The sequence below is a fragment of the Pelobates fuscus genome, chromosome 1 (genome assembly GCF_036172605.1).
Source record: "Pelobates fuscus isolate aPelFus1 chromosome 1, aPelFus1.pri, whole genome shotgun sequence".
Lineage (NCBI taxonomy): Eukaryota > Metazoa > Chordata > Amphibia > Anura > Pelobatidae > Pelobates > Pelobates fuscus.
The window spans coordinates 72,674,820-72,696,005 of NC_086317.1; the positions used below are offsets into that span (position 1 = coordinate 72,674,820).

Sequence of the window (21,186 nt, forward strand, 5' to 3'; positions counted from 1 at the left end):
TAACAAAATAGAGTCGTTGCCTACAAATATCAAATATATTTAAAACCAACATCTCCCATACATAAATTAGCCCTGGCAATGACCCCCAATAATAACAACAACATATAACAATATAAATACCAGAGAACATATAACATGGGCATTCAAATGGTCACATTCACAACGGATAAAACCGTAGTAAGGTACCGAGACACCCTTACACCTCCATGTTCGGAGCCACCGTCGAGCTCGAACCTACAAACCAACTTAACCACACTAAATGTAGCCATGCCCATTTCCTAGTCCATCTACCCCCCAATTTAACCTGGCCATTTCACGCCGCTGTGAAAAAACTGAAAAAAACTATTAAACAAATGGTAGGGTAGGAGGGACAACTAACTGGAAAACTTAGGTTAGTTAAAATGGCCACTGCATACATTGGCCAGAAAACTTAGGTTAGTTAAAATGGCCACTACATACATTGGCCAGTATATATCCCTAGCAAGCCCTGCCCCCCATTAACCAACTAACCGTTAATACAAACTGGTTGCTATACCTACCTCCTAGTCTGTCAAGGCCATTCTCCTGGCTGTGCTGTTCCATGTTCTTCATTTCACTCCAGGTGCCGTGCAACCTAGGTACGCCTCTGGCTTCTCCCTTCACAGCAGAAAAGACAGTAAATAGAACTCTGAAATTGGTAAACATAGACGCATCCCTTTTCCATTAGTTAGTCCTATTTTAAAATCTTTACCGACATGCAACCAAATCCATGATACTTATTCTAGGGGTTGGATGATAGGATGCACACGAAGCAGCCTTGCCCCCAGTAGAGAAAAGGGCAACTTTGCGGTCATCTCAATACCGTATTACCCTTTTAATATTGAAAAAGAGAAAGAGACTAGATAGGGATAGAAGAAAAACTCCTCCCCCTTCAAGTCCCTATACCCCAAAGAGACGCTAGTTCGTAGTATAATGGCAAAAGTGTGCCTGTATAGAACTAACAAGAAATATATGGAAATAACAAATTTTTATTAGTCCCACTTAGGGAAAACAAATAGAAAATCAATACTCAGTGGTGTATCACAATAGATATGAGTGTATCAAAACGGTGATAAAGAAATAAAATAAAATTAAGTATTAACAGTAGTCAGTCTAGAGTTTGCTGTGCAGGTTCTGCACTTATTATACTGGTGTGAACCAGTATCTGGGAGTAGGTTTCTAGGGTAATTGGAGCGTATATTGGTAGAGATAGTCCAAGACTTGCTATACACACTCAGCGCTAATGTACTGATAATAGTAAGCCACTAAATTTTAGATTAGTAGGATAGACAGTGTATCGAGGTTTCAAGTGTAGTTAGCAGCACAGTCTAAATAGATCACATTGGCTCTATTAGTATACCAAAAGTAGCAACATAAAGCGGTTAAAACGGCTACTGCATTTCCCTCATGCAGTGGCCAGAATATGCAGAGGGAATAGGTCCGTTTAGAGTTACTAGTAACACCCCTATCTGGTAAAGTATAGCAGAAGAACCCGATCAAATATGCTCGTAGCAATTAACCCAATAATAATGAAACAGAGGGTATGGATATGGGGGAGCTCAATAGTCTCACCGACAAAAACCAACAAGGTGAGGCTATTGGTATGCAAAAGAGCGTAAACTCCCTAGTGGATACCTAGTCCGATTACAGCTAAGGTACTAGGTGCACTGGAGGTAGCCCCAAGAATAATAATTGCAAGCCTGTGCCCTGGATCCCAAATTCCCCCAACACAAAGTGTGTTGTCTCACCGGCAAAGGCTCATAAAGTGAGACAGCTAGTAGGCAGACAAAGGCATTGCTCCCTAGTGGGTAAGTTTTCAAATAGCTGCTTAGGTCCTACAGTACACCGCTAACGTGCTGGGTGTTGTAGGGTAACGAGGAGATGTTAACCAGATATAGACCCAATTCCCTGAGTCCCAATTTCCCCAGTCAGAGTAGAGGCAATCCCTCCTTGCTCAATATTAACAAAAGACAGAGTGACTGAGTTGCCTAAAAACGAAGTATAGACCATGTGGTCGCAGCAAACGCTCAGTTCCCCTATCAGAGTGGAAGCCAAACTTTACTGCTAAATATAAACGTAAAAGCGAGTAGCCAGACTTCCCATTCCTTAGTTAGAGTAAAAGCAATCCTTTCTTGCTAAATATTCTAAATGCAAACAGAGTAGCTAGACTAACTGAACTGAAGTAAAGACCATGTGGTAGTGGTAAAAGCTCAACGCGCGTTTCGGCGCTACTGATGCGCCTTTCTCAAGAGCTTACCGGCCTTGTATCGCGCCACAATTTAAACCCCCTTAAGCTCCGCCTTCCGGTATCTGACGTCACCACAGAATGTGATTAACGTCAGTCTAGTGGGGGGGGAAAAGGTAGGTGAGTGGCAGGAGAATCCTCACTGTTGGGAGATGGGTGTAGATTGACCCTTCGAATCCCTGTTTGTGCAGGAGGATGTAGTTACAAAAAATCCTATAATGCAGGATAACTTAATAAGAATAATAATAAACAATAATAAACAATAGTAAACGATAATGAGTAGTCTTATATATTTCGAATAGAGCTGGTTGTATGGAGTACATACAACAAAGTACATGGAATACCAGATTCCAATAATGTACAGAAGGTGCAATTAAAATGTAAAAAAATGTAAAGGTAAATAAACAAATAAATCAATGGATAAATAAGTGGATAAATTCATGAATCGATAAATCGATACACAGACAACGTTTTGGTGTTGTTAAACACATTTGAAGGATATACATTCACCCATCCATCTTTACAGTAGGAGCCCCAGGTTATTCCTGCATTGGTGTACTGTATGGGTGGGAGCCTGTTTTAAATGGTATGGCAGCCACAGAAGGTACCAATACTGTCTTGAAACATATAAAATAGATATGGGTGATTAAATATATTAGTATGTTGGATTGGTGATATATATAATCAAAAGAACTCAGGTGATGATGGTGCACCTGGGGGAGACATCCTCAATAACTCAAGGTTAGAGGCTCATAGTAGTTAGAGTATGGTGAGGCGCTGATATTTTAAATAAAAGGGGCGAATGAAAAGCCTTCATTCAGGCCTTTCGGTTGTAGGGTCTTAAGTCTATAGATCCAAAAGCTTTCACGCTGCCTTAAAAATCTGTCGTAGTCCCCCCTCCTCTTATTTCGTTTCACCAATTCAAGTCCACAGAAGCGTAAGCCCTGAGGCTTACCTGAGTGGTGTTCCTTAAGGTGGCGAGCAATGGGTGTTTCAGTAGTGAGTTTGGGTGACCTGACGTGCTCTTTAATCCTTTCTTTAAAAGGACGAAAGGTCTTACCCACGTATTTTCGGTCACATTCACAGGTAAGAAGGTATACCAGGCCAGAGGTGTTACAGTTAAAAAATGATGTCACATTAAAGACCTGTTTGTTCTCGCTATCGGATACTTTCTTTGAGTCTCGTCTAATATATTTGCAGGCGACACATCGTCCGCACTGAAAGGTCCCAGTTACCGGTTTGTTCAGCCACGTCTTCAAATTTGGACGTGGTAGTTGGAAGTGGCTAGGTACCAGGAGGTCTCTAAGGTTTTTTCCCCTCCGTGCCGTTATTTCAACTTTAGGGCCCAAAACCTTGGTGAGGTGAGTGTCGCCCGTCAGGAGTGGCCAGTATTTTTCAATGCCGAATCTAACTTTATCCCAGCCCGCATCAAAGGTTGCAATCATGCGAGGGCGGGATGCCGTGGATGTTGAAGGTTTGTTTTTGCAGAGTAATGTCTCTCTATCAGATTCAAGTGCTCTCCTGTACGCCCTTTTGAGGCACCGATTTGGGTATCCCTTTTCTTTGAACTGTTTTCGCAGTCTATCAGCTTGAGTTTGAAATTCCTGAATGGTGCTGCAATTCCTCCGGGCCCTCAGGTATTGGCCTATAGGGATACCATTCTTGAGAGGCTTGGGGTGGAAACTCTTCCAATCCAGAAGACTGTTTGAGGCGGTAGGTTTCCTAAAGAGAGTTGTTTTGATGGCTTTGTCATCAATGGATACAGTTAGGTCTAAGAAATTCAGGTTTTTTCCTCCAAATTCAGAGGTGAATCTGAGATTGTACTCATTGTCATTCAACAGAGTTACAAATTGATTAAACTCATTGGACGTGCCTTGCCACACTATTAAAATGTCATCTATATACCTTGCCCATAGGTGTATCATGGGGGTAAAAGATGAGAGCTTCGTGGATCCAATGACAATTGCCTCCCACCAACCCAGGTGCAGGTTGGCGTATGATGGGGCACAAGCTGTCCCCATCGCAGTGCCCCGCACCTGGTGGTAGAACTTGTCATTGAATAAAAAATAATTATGTGTCAGCACGAATTTGAGTAATTCCAAGGTGAACTCTGTATGCGCTGCATGGCTTGCTCCTCTTTTTTCCAAATAGTATTGGACATGCTGTATTCCCCCCTCATGGGGTATGGAGGAATAAAGGGTCTCAACATCCAGACTGCATAGATTCGCATTTTCTGGAAGTGAGAGGTTCGAGAGGAGTGCCAGTGTCTGTTTGGTGTCTTGGATGAAGGAGGGTAGGGTTTCCACAAAGGGGCGTAAGAGTTGGTCAAGATAGATGCTCCCATTTTGTGTAAGCCCGTCATTGCCCGACACTATGGGGCGACCCGGGGGTCCAACCTATTTTTATGGATTTTTGGTAGACAGTAGAAGGTTGCTATCCTAGGGTTTTTGTTGAGGATGAAGTCATACTCCTCCCTAGATAGCAACCCCCCACTGAGACCCCTATCCAAGATCCGTTTATAATCCTCCAGAAAGGAGTTGGTCGGATCATTAGGGAGTATCCTATACGTTTCCCTGTCATCCAAGATTTTTAAGGCCATTTTAACATAGTTGGTGGATTTCATCATCACTATGTTACCGCCTTTATCTGCGGGTTTTATAATTGTTTCCCTATCTTCTTTGAGGGAAATGAGAGCCTTACCCTCACTTTTTGTTAAATTCATGTTGGGATAAAACTCGAGGTCTACATTTTTTATACTTTCAATTTCAAACTTCACTGCTTCCAAGAATAGTTCGATGTTCTTGTAGCTGCCTATATGTGGTGTGAATCTGCTTTTAGGTTTTAGATTCGTTTGGCCTTGAGTGATGTTGGGATCATTCTCATCCAGTAGGGATACTAAGGTCATGAGTCCATTATAGTCGTCCTCAGAGATGCCCAAGTTCTTCGTTTTTCTTTCAATCTGTAGTTGGTGGTATTTACATAGAGCTAGTTTCCTGACGAAGAGATGTATGTCTTTGATCCATGTGAACTTGTTGTATGCTGGAGTGGGTACAAAGGAGAGACCCTTTTTTAGGACATGGATCTCATGGTAGCTCAAGACATGGTCGGAAAGATTGATTATTTGAGACGTATGACTTAATATTGTCTCCTCCTCGTGTACCTCCCTCCTCTGCCTCTTTTGCGAGTTTGGTATCTTTGTTGAGGGACCTCCTCCCTCTGGTCCAACTCTAAAAAATTCACCCCTTTTTTTAGGATGCCTCTGGTGTTGGATGGGTTAGGTACATTAGTGGGTAGACTTGGTTGTTGTCTAGGCTCGTTGTCGGTATCTGAAGAATCATAATCAGACGTCAAAATGTTATCAGAATTTGTTCTGGTTCTACGTGAAAAGGGCCCGTAGATGCGACCTGTTTCATAATCCTTCAGGTCCCTAATGAACTTCTGATGTTTCCTCAGTCTTATGGTTTGCTGGAATTTGTCTAAATTAAGTTTGAGTTTGATCTCCAATTGGTTATAGAGGGGATCTGTTTGAAATTTATGGACATTATCAATTTCTTGTTCTAGTTGTTTATCGGTACCTTCAAGTTTAATCCTTTCATGTTTACAAATTATTTGCATGAATGTTTGTGAGCAAGTGCCGGCTGCTGCCTCCCATTCTTTAACTAGCTCAGAGTTTTCAGCGTGGGAAGACGGGATGTTACTGATTCTCAAGCCTCTCGGAATCATTTCTTTTTTCAGGTAGTTATCAAGGGAGGATATCTCCCAACTCGCTCGTATTTGTTGCCTATATAGTTTATTGAGTGTATTGAAAGATGAATGTATATCCAATGGGTTGTCTGTGAAATTTAGTTGTTTATCGGAGAAAACACTTTCAGCATCTTTGCACCATAGTGAGCTATCTGGTTTATTAGCCAGAAAGCCTGACATGGTGTCAATGTTGCAGCTCAGAAGAGTAAGCAACCTAGGTATTGAAACCCAAAAAAACGATCAACAGAGACTTAACAGCCAGTGTGGGGTCAAAAGACCTTCCACTGGAGTAGGTTCGGTTGCAGGGTATCAGGGCATAACCCTATAGGATAGATATGAAAAAGAGAAAGAGACTAGATAGGGATAGAAGAAAAACTCCTCCCCCTTCAAGTCCCTATACCCCAAAGAGACGCTAGTTCGTAGTATAATGGCAAAAGTGTGCCTGTATAGAACTAACAAGAAATATATGGAAAATAACAAATTTTTATTAGTCCCACTTAGGGAAAACAAATAGAAAATCAATACTCAGTGGTGTATCACAATAGATATGAGTCTATCAAATCTATTTTATATGTTTCAAGACAGTATTGGTACCTTCTGTGGCTGCCATACCATTTAAAACAGGCTCCCACCCATACAGTACACCAATGCAGGAATAACCTGGGGCTCCTACTGTAAAGATGGATGGGTGAATGTATATCCTTCAAATGTGTTTAACAACACCAAAACGTTGTCTGTGTATCGATTTATCGATTCATGAATTTATCCACTTATTTATCCATTGATTTATTTGTTTATTTACCTTTACATTTTCTACATTTTCATTGCACCTTCTGTACATTATTGGAATCTGGTATTCCATGTACTTTGTTGTATGTACTCCATACAACCAGCTCTATTCGAAATATATAAGACTACTCATTATCGTTTACTATTGTTTATTATTGTTTATTATTATTCTTATTAAGTTATCCTGCATTATAGGATTTTTTGTAACTACATCCTCCTGCACAAACAGGGATTCGAAGGGTCAATCTACACCCATCTCCCAACAGTGAGGATTCTCCTGCCACTCATCTACCTTTTCCCCGCCCACTAGACTGACGTTAATCACATTCTGTGGTGACGTCAGATACCGGAAGGCGGAGCTTAAGGGGGTTTAAATTGTGGCGCGATACAAGGCCGGTAAGCTCTTGAGAAAGGCGCATCAGTAGCGCCGAAACGCGCGTTGAGCTTTTACCACTACCACATGGTCTTTACTTCAGTTCAGTTAGTCTAGCTACTCTGTTTGCATTTAGAATATTTAGCAAGAAAGGATTGCTTTTACTCTAACTAGGGAATGGGAAGTCTGGCTACTCGCTTTTACGTTTATATTTAGCAGTAAAGTTTGGCTTCCACTCTGATAGGGGAACTGAGCGTTTGCTGCGACCACATGGTCTATACTTCGTTTTTAGGCAACTCAGTCACTCTGTCTTTTGTTAATATTGAGCAAGGAGGGATTGCCTCTACTCTGACTGGGGAAATTGGGACTCAGGGAATTGGGTCTATATCTGGTTAACATCTCCTCGTTACCCTACAACACCCAGCACGTTAGCGGTGTACTGTAGGACCTAAGCAGCTATTTGAAAACTTACCCACTAGGGAGCAATGCCTTTGTCTGCCTACTAGCTGTCTCACTTTATGAGCCTTTGCCGGTGAGACAACACACTTTGTGTTGGGGGAATTTGGGATCCAGGGCACAGGCTTGCAATTATTATTCTTGGGGCTACCTCCAGTGCACCTAGTACCTTAGCTGTAATCGGACTAGGTATCCACTAGGGAGTTTACGCTCTTTTGCATACCAATAGCCTCACCTTGTTGGTTTTTGTCGGTGAGACTATTGAGCTCCCCCATATCCATACCCTCTGTTTCATTATTATTGGGTTAATTGCTACGAGCATATTTGATCGGGTTCTTCTGCTATACTTTACCAGATAGGGGTGTTACTAGTAACTCTAAACGGACCTATTCCCTCTGCATATTCTGGCCACTGCATGAGGGAAATGCAGTAGCCGTTTTAACCGCTTTATGTTGCTACTTTTGGTATACTAATAGAGCCAATGTGATCTATTTAGACTGTGCTGCTAACTACACTTGAAACCTCGATACACTGTCTATCCTACTAATCTAAAATTTAGTGGCTTACTATTATCAGTACATTAGCGCTGAGTGTGTATAGCAAGTCTTGGACTATCTCTACCAATATACGCTCCAATTACCCTAGAAACCTACTCCCAGATACTGGTTCACACCAGTATAATAAGTGCAGAACCTGCACAGCAAACTCTAGACTGACTACTGTTAATACTTAATTTTATTTTATTTCTTTATCACCGTTTTGATACACTCATATCTATTGTGATACACCACTGAGTATTGATTTTCTATTTGTTTTCCCTAAGTGGGACTAATAAAAATTTGTTATTTTCCATATATTTCTTGTTAGTTCTATACAGGCACACTTTTGCCATTATACTACGAACTAGCGTCTCTTTGGGGTATAGGGACTTGAAGGGGGAGGAGTTTTTCTTCTATCCCTATCTAGTCTCTTTCTCTTTTTCATATCTATCCTATAGGGTTATGCCCTGATACCCTGCAACCGAACCTACTCCAGTGGAAGGTCTTTTGACCCCACACTGGCTGTTAAGTCTCTGTTTACCCTTTTAATATTGGTTTGTCATCAAAGTGCCCATAGCCTAATGTTGCCCCGGTACATTGCTCTCAATCTATACCTTTTGCCATTTATGTGGCATACCATATATCTGCGCTACTGGCATGAATAAGTGTTTTACAGTGGTTTAATTCTGAACTCATCACAGCAAGTGTATTGGGAGTTTATTCATACATGTCTGTCACACCAACGTGCATATGAGCACGCAAGCTGACTCAGACCTTTCACCTCCTGCTTCTTGAGAATTGGGACATTGGTGTAAGGGAGGTAAAGGGAATGGGCCAGCATCATTAGCTACACCCCTAAGGGCAGACCTCCTGGTGTGTATGTCTGTCCATCACTCAAGCCATCCCACTAACGGCTCTAGGACCTTGCAGGAAGCACTGCTTCAGCTCTCCCTGCAGGATCCTAGAGCCCTGAACAAAGCGCGAACATGTATTATGATGCACTCGTGCTATGATTGTTGGGGACAGTTTTTCGGGGTCTGAAAGAGTGAGACACCACAGAACTAAGGCGGGGAGGTAGAACCCTAATATCGTGACTGTGAAATCGGGATAGTTGGGAAGTGTATTGGCTGGATATCATCTGATTCCTAGTTCATTCACTGAACCAGTTGTATCAGCACATGCCGTGGTTGAACACTATTTCTGAGTGAAACTTCTTAAAACTCAAAATCCCTTGAAACAAATCATGTTTTACTTCACCGGTCCCAAGAGTACATATCTTATTGTGACTTGATTACCATTGTAGCATGCAGTAACTTAAAAAGTTAACAATAAGACAAATTAGCAGTGCATTACAGAATTACTAGGTAGCAAATATCTTTTTTCACGTTCAAAATGACGTGTTCTAAAATGGGTTTGTAAAAATTAAAATCCAACGCACTCCCTTATCTACTAAACAGCAACTTTGGTGCTGACAGATTTTTCGTTTTTTAAAAACACCTAATCTAGGCAAAAAATAATGGGTGTTTAGTTACATTATATGATCATACATTGCATAAACCTGCCACAATGTCATTGTACCCCCAAAAGTCTGCTAAATGAGCTACTCACTTGGGAAAAAAAAACATCTCTAGTTCTTTGCAGTACAAGGCTAAATAAGGCCCTGGGATCAGGCACCTGTGACAGAGAGGGGTGCAAAACCAAGGAGTAATTGGTTTAAAATGGATTTGTGCCAGTATTCCTCTTTTTTTTTTTTGTTGAAAGTAATATAAAAAACACTACAATAAAAGTATTTTGTAAGCTCTGATGATTTTTACATTTTGAAATGGAACAAAGAGCTCACATTGGTACCGGGGTGTAAAAAGCTGTGAACTATTTCTTACAGCTGAAGCTTAACCTGTGAGCTGTGAGATTAACACTACTTCAAAGCCGCAGGACATAAATCCAAAGGAAATCATCCAATTTGCAGAACCAATATTTGACATATCACTTCCTGAAACTGCGCAAAGTAAATACATAACTGCCCATGAAAGTCACAAAAGCCTCTAATCTTTCAAAACTTGAAATGTTTTCCTTAAAGGAGAACCATCACTTTAACACACTATTTTTTATATATATATTGATCTTTTCATCAGGTATTGAAAAGGAACAGATTCTTTGTTTAACAAAGTATATGTAAAAAAATGGTGAAAAACATATTTTGTTCATACTTCAACATGGCATTCTGGGTCTATTGTAAAACAAGATCTTGCAGAGACGCTGTATCTGTAGGTGGTACTCAACCATAAATTTCGAAATTTTATTTAAATCATCTGTGTCACGCCAAGGGTACATAATTCATTGCTGCACAATAGAATATTGCCATGTAATTTAATTTGTGTAATGCATATATGAATTGGCCACTTGGTTTCAAGGTCAGATTGTTTGCATGTGGATTGATACCTTGATTAATAAAAGGCTCTGTAAGGTGTGAGAAGTCACACATAATTGGCCTGGAAGGTCTAGCTCCAATGTAAGATAGCTGACTTCCGCCATATGGCCCCTACCTTTTAATTAATGAGTTGATTTATTTGATATGTTAATGATCATTAGCTTTCAAGAAAAAAACAAGCCTTGTGTTCCAGTATCATATCCAAAAGAAAGAAACATTAATATTTACCCACAGAATAATATGTTATATTTTGAATGTGACCAGCACAATCTTCTAATAAAGCCCAAACATGATTTGCGTAACTAAACCATAGGGGAAGAGATTGTGATGCCTACTATATTGGGTCACAAGTAAGGAGCGTGACATATCTATGGATAGGGAAAATGGTAACAAAGTCATAGATGCAATTATTTCTGTGGTGAATACATAAAAGGAGATAGAACAAAATGTTTCCATTTTGATTGATGTTGGTCTGGAACACAAGGGGGTGGTCACTTATAGTTTCTATAGGTATGCCTCATCTCCACCTCTGGGTGAGGCTTGGTAATCCACAGGTTATATCTCTAATGATACTGAAGTGTGCATTTGTACTTGCTTGGGGGCCAGAATCTAATTCCAAGTGAGTAACCACCTTTCAGAGACCCCCTGGGGCAGAAGTTTTATTTTGAAAACCTGAGTGGTGACCTGAGTGGTGTGATTAGGACTTCTGTTATTTTATCCCTTTTGTTTTTATCTGTTGTTGGTGTAACTATTTTGATTGTCATCTATATTTTTGTATGCACTGTGACTATTTTTTGCTCATAATTAAATATTCTTTTATTGAGTTCTGCCTTTTTCTGGTAAAGAATCTCGTTACCTGAAGATACTAATTAGTATTTTGCAATTACATAGATATTGTGCTAAGTTACATTTGGTGGGTTTTTATTATTAAATTACCTGGTGGACAGCATTAAATATTAATATTTATATTATTATGCTTAAGTGAGGGTGGTGTAAATGGGGGATTTTATCATTATTTCCGGTCTAGTGCAGACAAATAGTGAACTTTAACTCTTTCACCACCACAACTACATCATGCACACTCTTGAAGTAGGGTGCGTTTGTGACAATCTGAATAATTCACTAACCTTAAAACAATTCACTGAGATTAATAGGAATTTATCCTAATGAAAGCAATGGGTAAGGCAGGCTGAGCATATTCAATTATTTTTCTATTTTATATTTAGCTCCAAAATGTGTTACAAATAATTCTGGAATATACCTTTAATTTGAATAATAACAGAAGGAGTAGTTGGTCCAGAGAGACAAGAATTCCTTTGCCGATGCTGATTTAACCCCTTAAGGACACATGACATGTGTGACATGTCATGAATCACTTTTATTCCAGATGTTTGGTCACGATTTCTGTTCCAGAATAAATCACCATTTTACCATTTTTCTTTCAGGCTTGGTGAAGGCGTATTTCATACGAGGCAAAGCAAATGCTGAGGTTTGGAATGAGGCAGAAGCAAAGAAAGATTTTGAGAAAGTTGTTGACTTGGACCCAACTATGAAGCGATTGGTGAAGAAAGAAATAATAAAGTTGGAGAACAGAATGCAAGATAAGGAAGAAGAAGAGAAAATGACGTATAAACACCTCTTCTCCAAACCAGATCAGAAAGAAAACATTTAAATAGAAGAAATTAGTGATTATTGATATCATAAAAGACCGTACTGTTCCTTTTCTGTTCATTAGTGGAAAAACTAAATCACAGATGTTGCTCATGATGGAGACATATTAACCCAATATAGTTTGCACTTGTCCTTTGTTGAATTCAGAATGAGTTAGTTACTTAAATGAGACTCTCGTTCTTGTCAGACACTGGCTAACATGTAGAGGAGAAATGTCTGCTAAATCAACTTAAATATTAACCGGAAGGTGCTGTGATTATTCTGAATTTGAACTGATGAGCGAATGTTCTAAGTACAAAAAAAAGCACTACAGGGTTTTCATCTTCAGTTTGTACAAAAGCAACAATTTTGTAATCACCATGAAAACAGGAAATGGAAAGTGAAAGTGAACATATATTTCATCTTAAAAAAAAATAGGGCAAACAAGATATATAATCTTGTGTGTTGGAATCTGTTGTATGTGCTGATAAACATACCCAGTGACTAATGACAATGATTACAGTGAAGGATACAGTAGACTGGCCTCTCACCTAGACTAGGTTTCAAGATGTGTTTCTAACAGCATACAAATAAAGAATGAGACCATATGTTAAATAGATCTAAAAATGTATCATAACCATTGTGAGAGTCATTTGCATGCCATACCCAGTATCCACAACTGGAGTTATTGCCCTGTATACAGAGGAGGTCTAACATACATGGAGCATGTAGTTGTGTCCAGCAATGATCGACCATTGAGGGTCAGCTCTGTAACTACACATTAAAGGATCCACTAGTAAAATATATGGCTGTGTTTCTAACTCTGTATTCTTTTATTCACATGCTGGAAGCTCAGAAATATACAAGTAACAAATAGACAGTAAAAAATAAAAGAGGATTAATATTTCCATTTACATTTTGGATTTAATAGAGTGCATGTTTTAACAATGTTCGGGATTAAAAGGGATCACTACAAGCACACAGACAAGCACCCAGACCACTTCATCTCATTTAAGTGGTCTTGGATCAGTGTCTGTCCCCTTAAATCTGCAGCTGCACACATTGCTGTTTTAGAGAAAGTACAATGATAACATTGCAGGGTTAAGACTGTCTCTAGTGGTTGTCTACCAGGGAGCCACTAGAGGTACTTCCTGCAGTTCTTACTGAGTTTGATCAATGCTTTGCATGAGGATGTCCAGCGTCTTTAAAAAACCCATAGAAAATTTATTGAGTCAATGCTATCCTATAAGGAAGACCTAATGGGCACACAAATCGAATGTTGTTGGAGGAGGACACTGACCCAGCACCAAGGGAAATTGGTGCTGGAATCATGCAAATCAACAAAGTTCTTAACCCTTTATTTGCTTCTTGGGGGATGGCAGAGGGCACTATAGTGTTAGGAATAGAGCTTTATGTTCTAACACTATAGTGTTCCTTTAGATAAGAATTATAAAACATATCTTACTGAATCAGATAGCAAATAAAGCATACAGATTATGATAGCATATATGGGCATGAATTTCCTTTACTAGGGCTCTAAGATTGTATAAACTGTAATACCATTGCTCAAATCTACTCCATAACTTTTCTGACAAATTCAGTTTTAAAGTATTACATATTCTTTATAGAGCATTCCATTGTATGAAATTAAAAATAAAAGTGAATATTGACATAGAGTTGTATATTACTATTGTATGAGTGTCAGATCCATTCTCAAACACTTTTGAAAAGAACAGATAATGATACCAGGTAACATCAATCACCATTCCAGCAACCTCTCTCCCTGGATCTGCCTTGTCCTGTCCTGCAGATGTATAAATAAAAGTCATTGCTCAGAACATGTCATCATTTCACACTATTCAGTGTTTGCCTGTCCCTGATGGATTATTATGTTTCTTTTGTTGTCGATGTCCCTCTGCTGACTTAATACGTTTCTATTTTTGCAGCTCATACCTAAATGGTACATCTGGGTTTGTGCTTGTGCTTGTCTAAGCCCAGGTGGCATGTGATGTGTCTGAGAAAGTCTGGAAGGGGGAGGGTGGAGGACCCAGGTGTTATAGTACCAGTTTTCATTATTTCCCAGTTTTTTTCTTGTTTTATTACATGGAGCTTTGTACTGAAGTCTAGAGGGACTGAAGGGGCTTTAGAAAGACTGCCAGTCTCGGAGGTTCATTTTAAGGTATATGTATGCTGTACATATGTTTTGCTGTGCTAATTAAAGGGTTACCCCAACCACCATGACCATTTCAGTGATGTGAAGTGGTCATAGTGGTAGGGGTCAATATGTGCAGTGTTTACGCTAGTTGTACCCCAGGCACACCTAACTTAGTCAGTCCAGAATTTTTTCTAATAACAATCCTGTGCACGAATGAGCTCTGAGCCGATGAAGTGTTCCAACAAAATGATTCTTTTCGAGACGCATTTGATTAGAGTCTGTGAGACTCTTGGTGGCATCGGAGAAAGCACGAAGAACATCACTGGGAGCAGTAATTTCAGGTAAGTTTTTATTATTATTTTATAGCTTTATTACATGGCCTAGCCAGTAGTGCCCAATAGGGCATTGTAAATCTAAACGACCATTTAATCAGAGGATAAGAGTAACTCTTCAAGTATGTAGGGGAGAATTTCAGACAACTAAACTAAAAATGAGAATGCAGTTACATCACTGTCACTGGGAAGACAATATACAACAATGGCCTTGATTTAATATTATTGGATACGATTTTCAAATAACTGCATATATTTAAATATATATATTAAAGTTTTTGAAAAATATCAAATAATTTGAAAAGCTTATATAAAAATTTTACATTTAGGCCTATATCGGGGTACATTCACTAAATAGTGATTTGTGGTCATTTGACAACTGAGTTGCAAATTGCTGGAAATAATGTTCAAGGTGCAGGGAGTTAAACAATATATATATTTCGGCTTTATTAAACTGGAACAGATTATTTTTTTTATTCCCAGAAAAAGTACACAGTTTGAATCACTTTGGCAACGTGTCCCCATTGTATCTCACATTCTGATATTTAGGTATGCATATTTTGACAAATTGAAAACAGCTCACTGTGGAAAAAAAGCCCAGTGGTCTGATATGTTTGTCTACATTTTGAAACTATGTTACCAAGTGTAAACATACAATAAAACCAACTGATTTTTTTTGCCCACACAATGGATGGATCTCGGGAAGAGACTGTCATCCATTGCAGAGTCAGACAGTCCTCCCGATATGCTTCAGTTGCTTGGATAATGAGTTGAGGTGAATTGTAGATTTCAGTAATTATGCACAAATTAACAGTTACATAAATTTAAAAAAAAAAAAATCTTTGCAAGTAGCAAGTTCTATGATCACTAAAATAAACCTGTAAATTACATTTAAAGGAACACTGAAGTCTGTCAATTATTCTGTTTTTTTGCTTTTTTTGTTTAAAATTGATAAAAGTGATGATTTCAAAAGAAATGGTTATTTTTATGAATGGGTGTTGAAACATGTCAATAACTGCCAATCAGCTCCTCTTCTGTTAGCTCAATAGAGCTGGGCTAGTGTTGTACTACAACTCATTAAAAAGTCTAATCTAAATGCATATTTTATTTTAACATCTACTAAATGTTGAAAACATAGTATTATTGTTTTTTTTGTTCAGTGTAGTGTTCATTTTACTCCAAACTGTAGACGTAAAAAAGTACAATATATTGAAAACAGTAATTCCAAAAAGGTATATACATTGACAATCACAACTTTAAAATAACATGACCAATTCGTGTGCAAGCAAAATTATTTACAGAACTTTTTTTAAGCAGGGAGTATTTCTCAAAAGTATCCTCAAATCTTCCAATGCAAATATAAAATACGTAGGGGTATAGTGCAAATCCTTTTGTAAGCTTAAATTAATATATTTCCAAGTGGTCACTCTCACTCTATGTGCCAAAAATAAATCCCTGCAAAGGTGAGCTTCTTTGTCACTGCAGAAGGTAGTAATGATTGTATTAGTCGCCTCACATAGTGTGGCAGGTCCTCTTTGCTCACTGAGGCTGGTATGCCTCTGATTTTGATGTGGTTTAGTCGGTTTCTATCCTCCTGTGCTGCTAATTGTATTGCCAGGTGTTGGTGGTCGTGTTGTAGTTGGTGGAGTGAGTCTTGCAGCGTGGAAATTTCTCCCTGGATTGTTTTTGCTTCTCCTTCAGTGGTGGTAATTTTCTCTGTTACCTGTTGCATGCTAGTTTTGAGCGCGGGTAGGTCTGCTGCCAGCAGGCGTTGTATGTCCTGCAGCATGGTCTGCATTTGCTGCAGGTCCTGCTTGGTGGCTGGGTCTGTAGTTCCTTGCTGGAATGTGGACTTGGTGAGAATGTGCTGTGTGGGTTGTGTGGTACCCTGTATTGCCCCTGGGGAGGTTTGATCTGTATGGGTGTCCACATGTGGGGGTCTGGGCTCTGTTCAGCCGTCATTTTGTCTGGGGTGTGTTTTTGCAACACTGCCCCTATATCAGGCTGTGCTGTGGCAGTACCTTGTTGGGGTCTTTGTGATCTGCGCCCCATCTCCTTGTGGCCGTGGTCAGGATCCTGTTGTGGTTCGTCTCTTGCGTCCTCCAGGCCCTCTCCACCCCACAAGTACTCCAGGCCGCGGTAGTTCGGCGTGTAGTAGGCCCGGATTTTATTTTTTGGCTTTGCCTGCCTCGGAGTGTACCGAAAGGGCATCGGGTGATGCAGGATTGTCTCCCCTGATCAATGCTGGTAGTTGTGTGCCTGGATGGCATGTAGTTTGCTAGATTTTGAGCGGATTCTGCTAGTTTTTCTCGGAGCTGCCAGAAATGGAGTCTGATCCGTTTCGTCGCTAAGCTCTGCCCCCCTATACACGTATATTAAATGATTTGCCTGTTTCAGTGAGAGCTACAACAAACTCTTTTCTTACCTGCTGCGAAGTGTATGCAAGTTTAATCATAGTGACCTTGCTAATTCTTTAAAATCCAAACACATACTATTTGATAGCTACATCCAGAAACAAGCTTGCAATGTTCCACCTGCACCTTCACTCACTCCACTCACTTCAACCCTCTGCTCCTTACCCCCAGACACTGAAGATGAACTTTTTCACACCTTGCTACCTGCCTACTTGACCCAATCCCTTCACATCTACGTTCTGTATCCCACCCTCACTCCTGCTCTTACTCACATCTTCAACCTATTCCTTTCTACCTGTTCTTTCCCATTGGCTGCAACTTACTGCAAGTCCCTTCACTGGCTCCCCATTCACAGCACTCTTACCTACAAAGCCCTTAGTAACCTCACTCCCCTCTGCCTTCAAACCACCCCTAATATCTAACAATGGCCTACTCATTGCATCTTCTATTATTACCTCTTCCTTAGATTTTGTTAGGGTACATTTTATCATCCAGTGGTTGTTTGATTGCTTGAATGGGTGTTTTAAAATGACTGTAACAAAATAGTAAAACTGCTTGTAATGTCATTTCAGATTGTTTTTGTCCCTCTATGGACCCTGGTGTGATAGCATCTAATTTGTATTCAGTTAGTTTGATCTCTCACTAACTCTCCATTAACACCCCCTACATTTTGTCCTGCAAACTAATACTCACATTTCTGTTTACGCTCACAGCTGCCTAAACCTTTTTATGAAACATACATATTAGAAAGCTTTTTAACACTTTTAAAATCATCTTGGAAAACATCATGTCACCAGATTTAGGAACCGGCACCAAATCCTATCTTGCACTAACTCCAAAAAAGGTAAAACATTTTTTTTTTTTTTAAATGCATGTATGTAATGTATGTAATGTATGTAATGTATTTGGCTCAAAAACTAGTTTGCAGAAGGTTTTTTGAATGCAATGACTTAGTGCCTTTTAAATTCAAACCATTTTGAAGCATAATATAGTTTAAAAGAAAAGGCTAGTAGTTACACTATTTACCAGTAGAGGGAGCTGCATTCAAAGATGTTTCAATGAACTCAATAGTGGCTGTGCAATGATTTTTGCTGTTGTCTAGTACAATGGACAGGTCATTGTATTTGTGCAATTACATATGAGATGTTCATTTTCATTAAATGTGAAATATTAAACGCTATACACTAGTTATTTATTTAGAAAATATTTTACCAGCAAGGATACATTGAGATTTCTCTCATTTTCAAGTATGTCCTGCAACCACAAACATTGCATTGTTACAACAGGATACAGCAAAATATTTAAAAATAGAAAATAATAAAATACACAATATAATATTAAAAATACAAAAGTATAGTAAAATACACAGCATATTAAAAATACAAAGTATTATTTAAATACATACATTTAACACAGAACAGGTAAGAAATATAACCCACCGTGATTACAGGTGCATTCTGTACTGAGATATGTTGACATGGAATTCTAAAAGGATTTATTTTAGTGTGGAGGAAGAGTTATTTGTGTCCGGGAGGTTGTTTCACACTTGCGGTGCTCAGTAGGACAATGAGGATCGAGCTAGTACTGGATCTGAGATTATAGGAGGTTGTTACGGCTCAGGAGAGCATTCTATACAGATATGGTGGGAACTCTCAAGAAGAGCTCTTAAACACAAGGCTAGAAAGATGGAGGGTGCCTCTGGATTCCAGTGATAGCCTTTTTAGATCTTACAACATGTCACAGTGGTGGGTCATATAATTTCTTTGTAGCCTAAAGCGAGAGAGTGAGTTATACAACATAGTACGTTTATGAAGGTGGGTTTTATACTCAAGCGCATACACTACATCCCCATATTTAATGATTACAGGGCTTAGACAGAATTTGTTCCTGTACAGGGCACCTAATTTTTGCATAAGGTTTTGATGAGAGGCCAAAAGATAGATTGAGGTTTTTATTTTAACAAGAGTACTCCAAGAGTCTGATATTCTCTAACATTGCTCTATGGCCTCCTCTGAAGAGCAACTGTAAGGGAATCTTGCCTTAATTGGAAGAAGAACCAATAAATAAATTAAAACAGTCGTGGAGAAATGGCCACAATGTATCTCAGTGTAGAAAATATGGACAGTATGAAACCAATCAAATATTAGGATGCTTTAAAACAATGCTTTATTTTGTAGATCAAACATTCAATTGTGTTTTCAGTATATCCATGACCAGTCAGAGAAATTGAAGATATTCAGCTATGCATTAAGGACAAACTCTAAGCTCTAGGAGATTTTAAGAGCATTTGCTGACAGCACTATTGACGGGACACTCTGGGCACCAATACAATTTAAGTGAAACACTCCACACTAAACATTTTTTAATAGATATAAATAATATAGATCAGGATAATATAATATAGATAATTATAGGTTAGGTTTGATTGGGGCTCTAAGTGTCCCAAAAAAAAAAAATTACACAAGAGAGCTCACCACCACTAAGAAGGAATCATCAGACACCATCGAGACCAGTGGTCCCCAAACTGTGTGCCGTGATGGACACACGGGGTGCAGCAAGATTTTTCCGGTGCTATGATTATAGCACCCGGAACTGTGTCTTCCTCTTGCAACCGGGAGGGAGAGAGGACCCTGGGGAGCTCCAACCTGCAGCTTCGCCGGATTCTCCTCTTGCGAGCTCGGAGCGTTGCTCCCATTACTATGGCAACACTTCAAATCTCGTGAGGGTGAACTCTAGCAGCTCCTGAGGCATTGGGACCACCAGGGATTGCAGGGAATGTCCCCCTCCCAGGCAAAGGTAAGGGGGGGAGGGGGAGGTGATATGAAAACTATTATTTTTTAAAATAAAAATTATATATTCATGCGCTGCAGATATATACAACCTATATATATATATACAACATTTGGCTTGGGGCGCCTTGGAAAAATATAAAAATATTAAGGGCGCCTTGAACCTAAAAAGTTTTGGAACCACTGATCTAGACAATGCCACAGTTATAGCTGCTTTCAATTTACTCTACTAAAACTGATGCACCATTTTACATAATACTCTTAATAAAAGCATTACAAAAATAGCAAATGTGTGCTCATTACTTAAAGAGACACTATACAGCCCAAACAAAAAAATACCAATCAATATTTAGTAGATGCCCAAATGAATACAAAAACATGCATTGCAATATTCATTATTTCATTGGGGGTATATATAAAAAGAACTTGGAAAAACTGCAAGTAAAGTTGTTTAGGGTTTCAGAGGGTTCCTTTAATATCCTTAGAAAACTGTTTTTTTTAACCATCTAATGAAGAGAGCTCAAAAACAGTCGTTGCTCATTATAAAACAAACCTTCTAGAGATTTGTTTAAAGGGATGCCGTAGTGCCAGGAATACATAGCTGTTATTCCTGGCAATATAGCTCCCTCTGCCTCCCCTGTCACTCACGCTCTCCCTCCTCTGACACCTTTATTCAATTACCTTCTCCCAGAACTGAGTCAGCTCCGCCCCCTCCGATGCACTTGCGTGCCAAATGCTGCGCGCTCATTATTCCTCAAAGCCGAGCGTGAGGACGTCCAACGTCAGATACATTTGAAATCAGGAAGCCCTCTAGGGCTAAGTGCAATAGGGTCATTGCACCCATTATTTATTTATTTATTATTTATTATTGCCATTTATATAGCGCCAACAGATTCCGTAGCGCTTTACAATATTATGAGAGGGGGATTTAACTATAAATAGGACAATTACAAATAAACTTACAGGAACAATAGGTTGAAGAGGACCCTGCTCAAACGAGCTTACATTCTATAGGATAACACTTTAATGAGCTGAAATGGTCTGGGTGCCTACAGTGTCCCTTTAATATATAGGGTTTGTTTTATTTCATGGTATAATATAAAGAAAATAAATCTTCATCACATTACGATTTGTTGTGTTCAATAACTCCATTTAATATAAAGAATGTGTAGGTTTCCTGTATGTATAAAACATAACACAGTCTTCAGGTGAGTGGATTTACACATTTCCATTTTTGGTATTGCATCTGTTTAT

The 21,186-nt window shown here is 39.2% G+C and overlaps 1 protein-coding gene across 1 annotated transcript in view; it reads left to right on the plus strand.

Moving 5' to 3' along the window:
• Positions 1–15,338, plus strand: part of AIPL1 (aryl hydrocarbon receptor interacting protein like 1) — a 67,424-nt gene extending 52,086 nt beyond the window's left edge. The window contains exon 6 of the mRNA XM_063449755.1: positions 12,038–15,338. Within this exon, the coding sequence (XP_063305825.1) occupies positions 12,038–12,264 (227 nt within the window). The 3' untranslated portion in view covers positions 12,265–15,338. The remainder of the gene's footprint in view (positions 1–12,037) is intronic.
• The last annotated feature ends 5,848 nt before the right edge of the window (positions 15,339–21,186 follow it).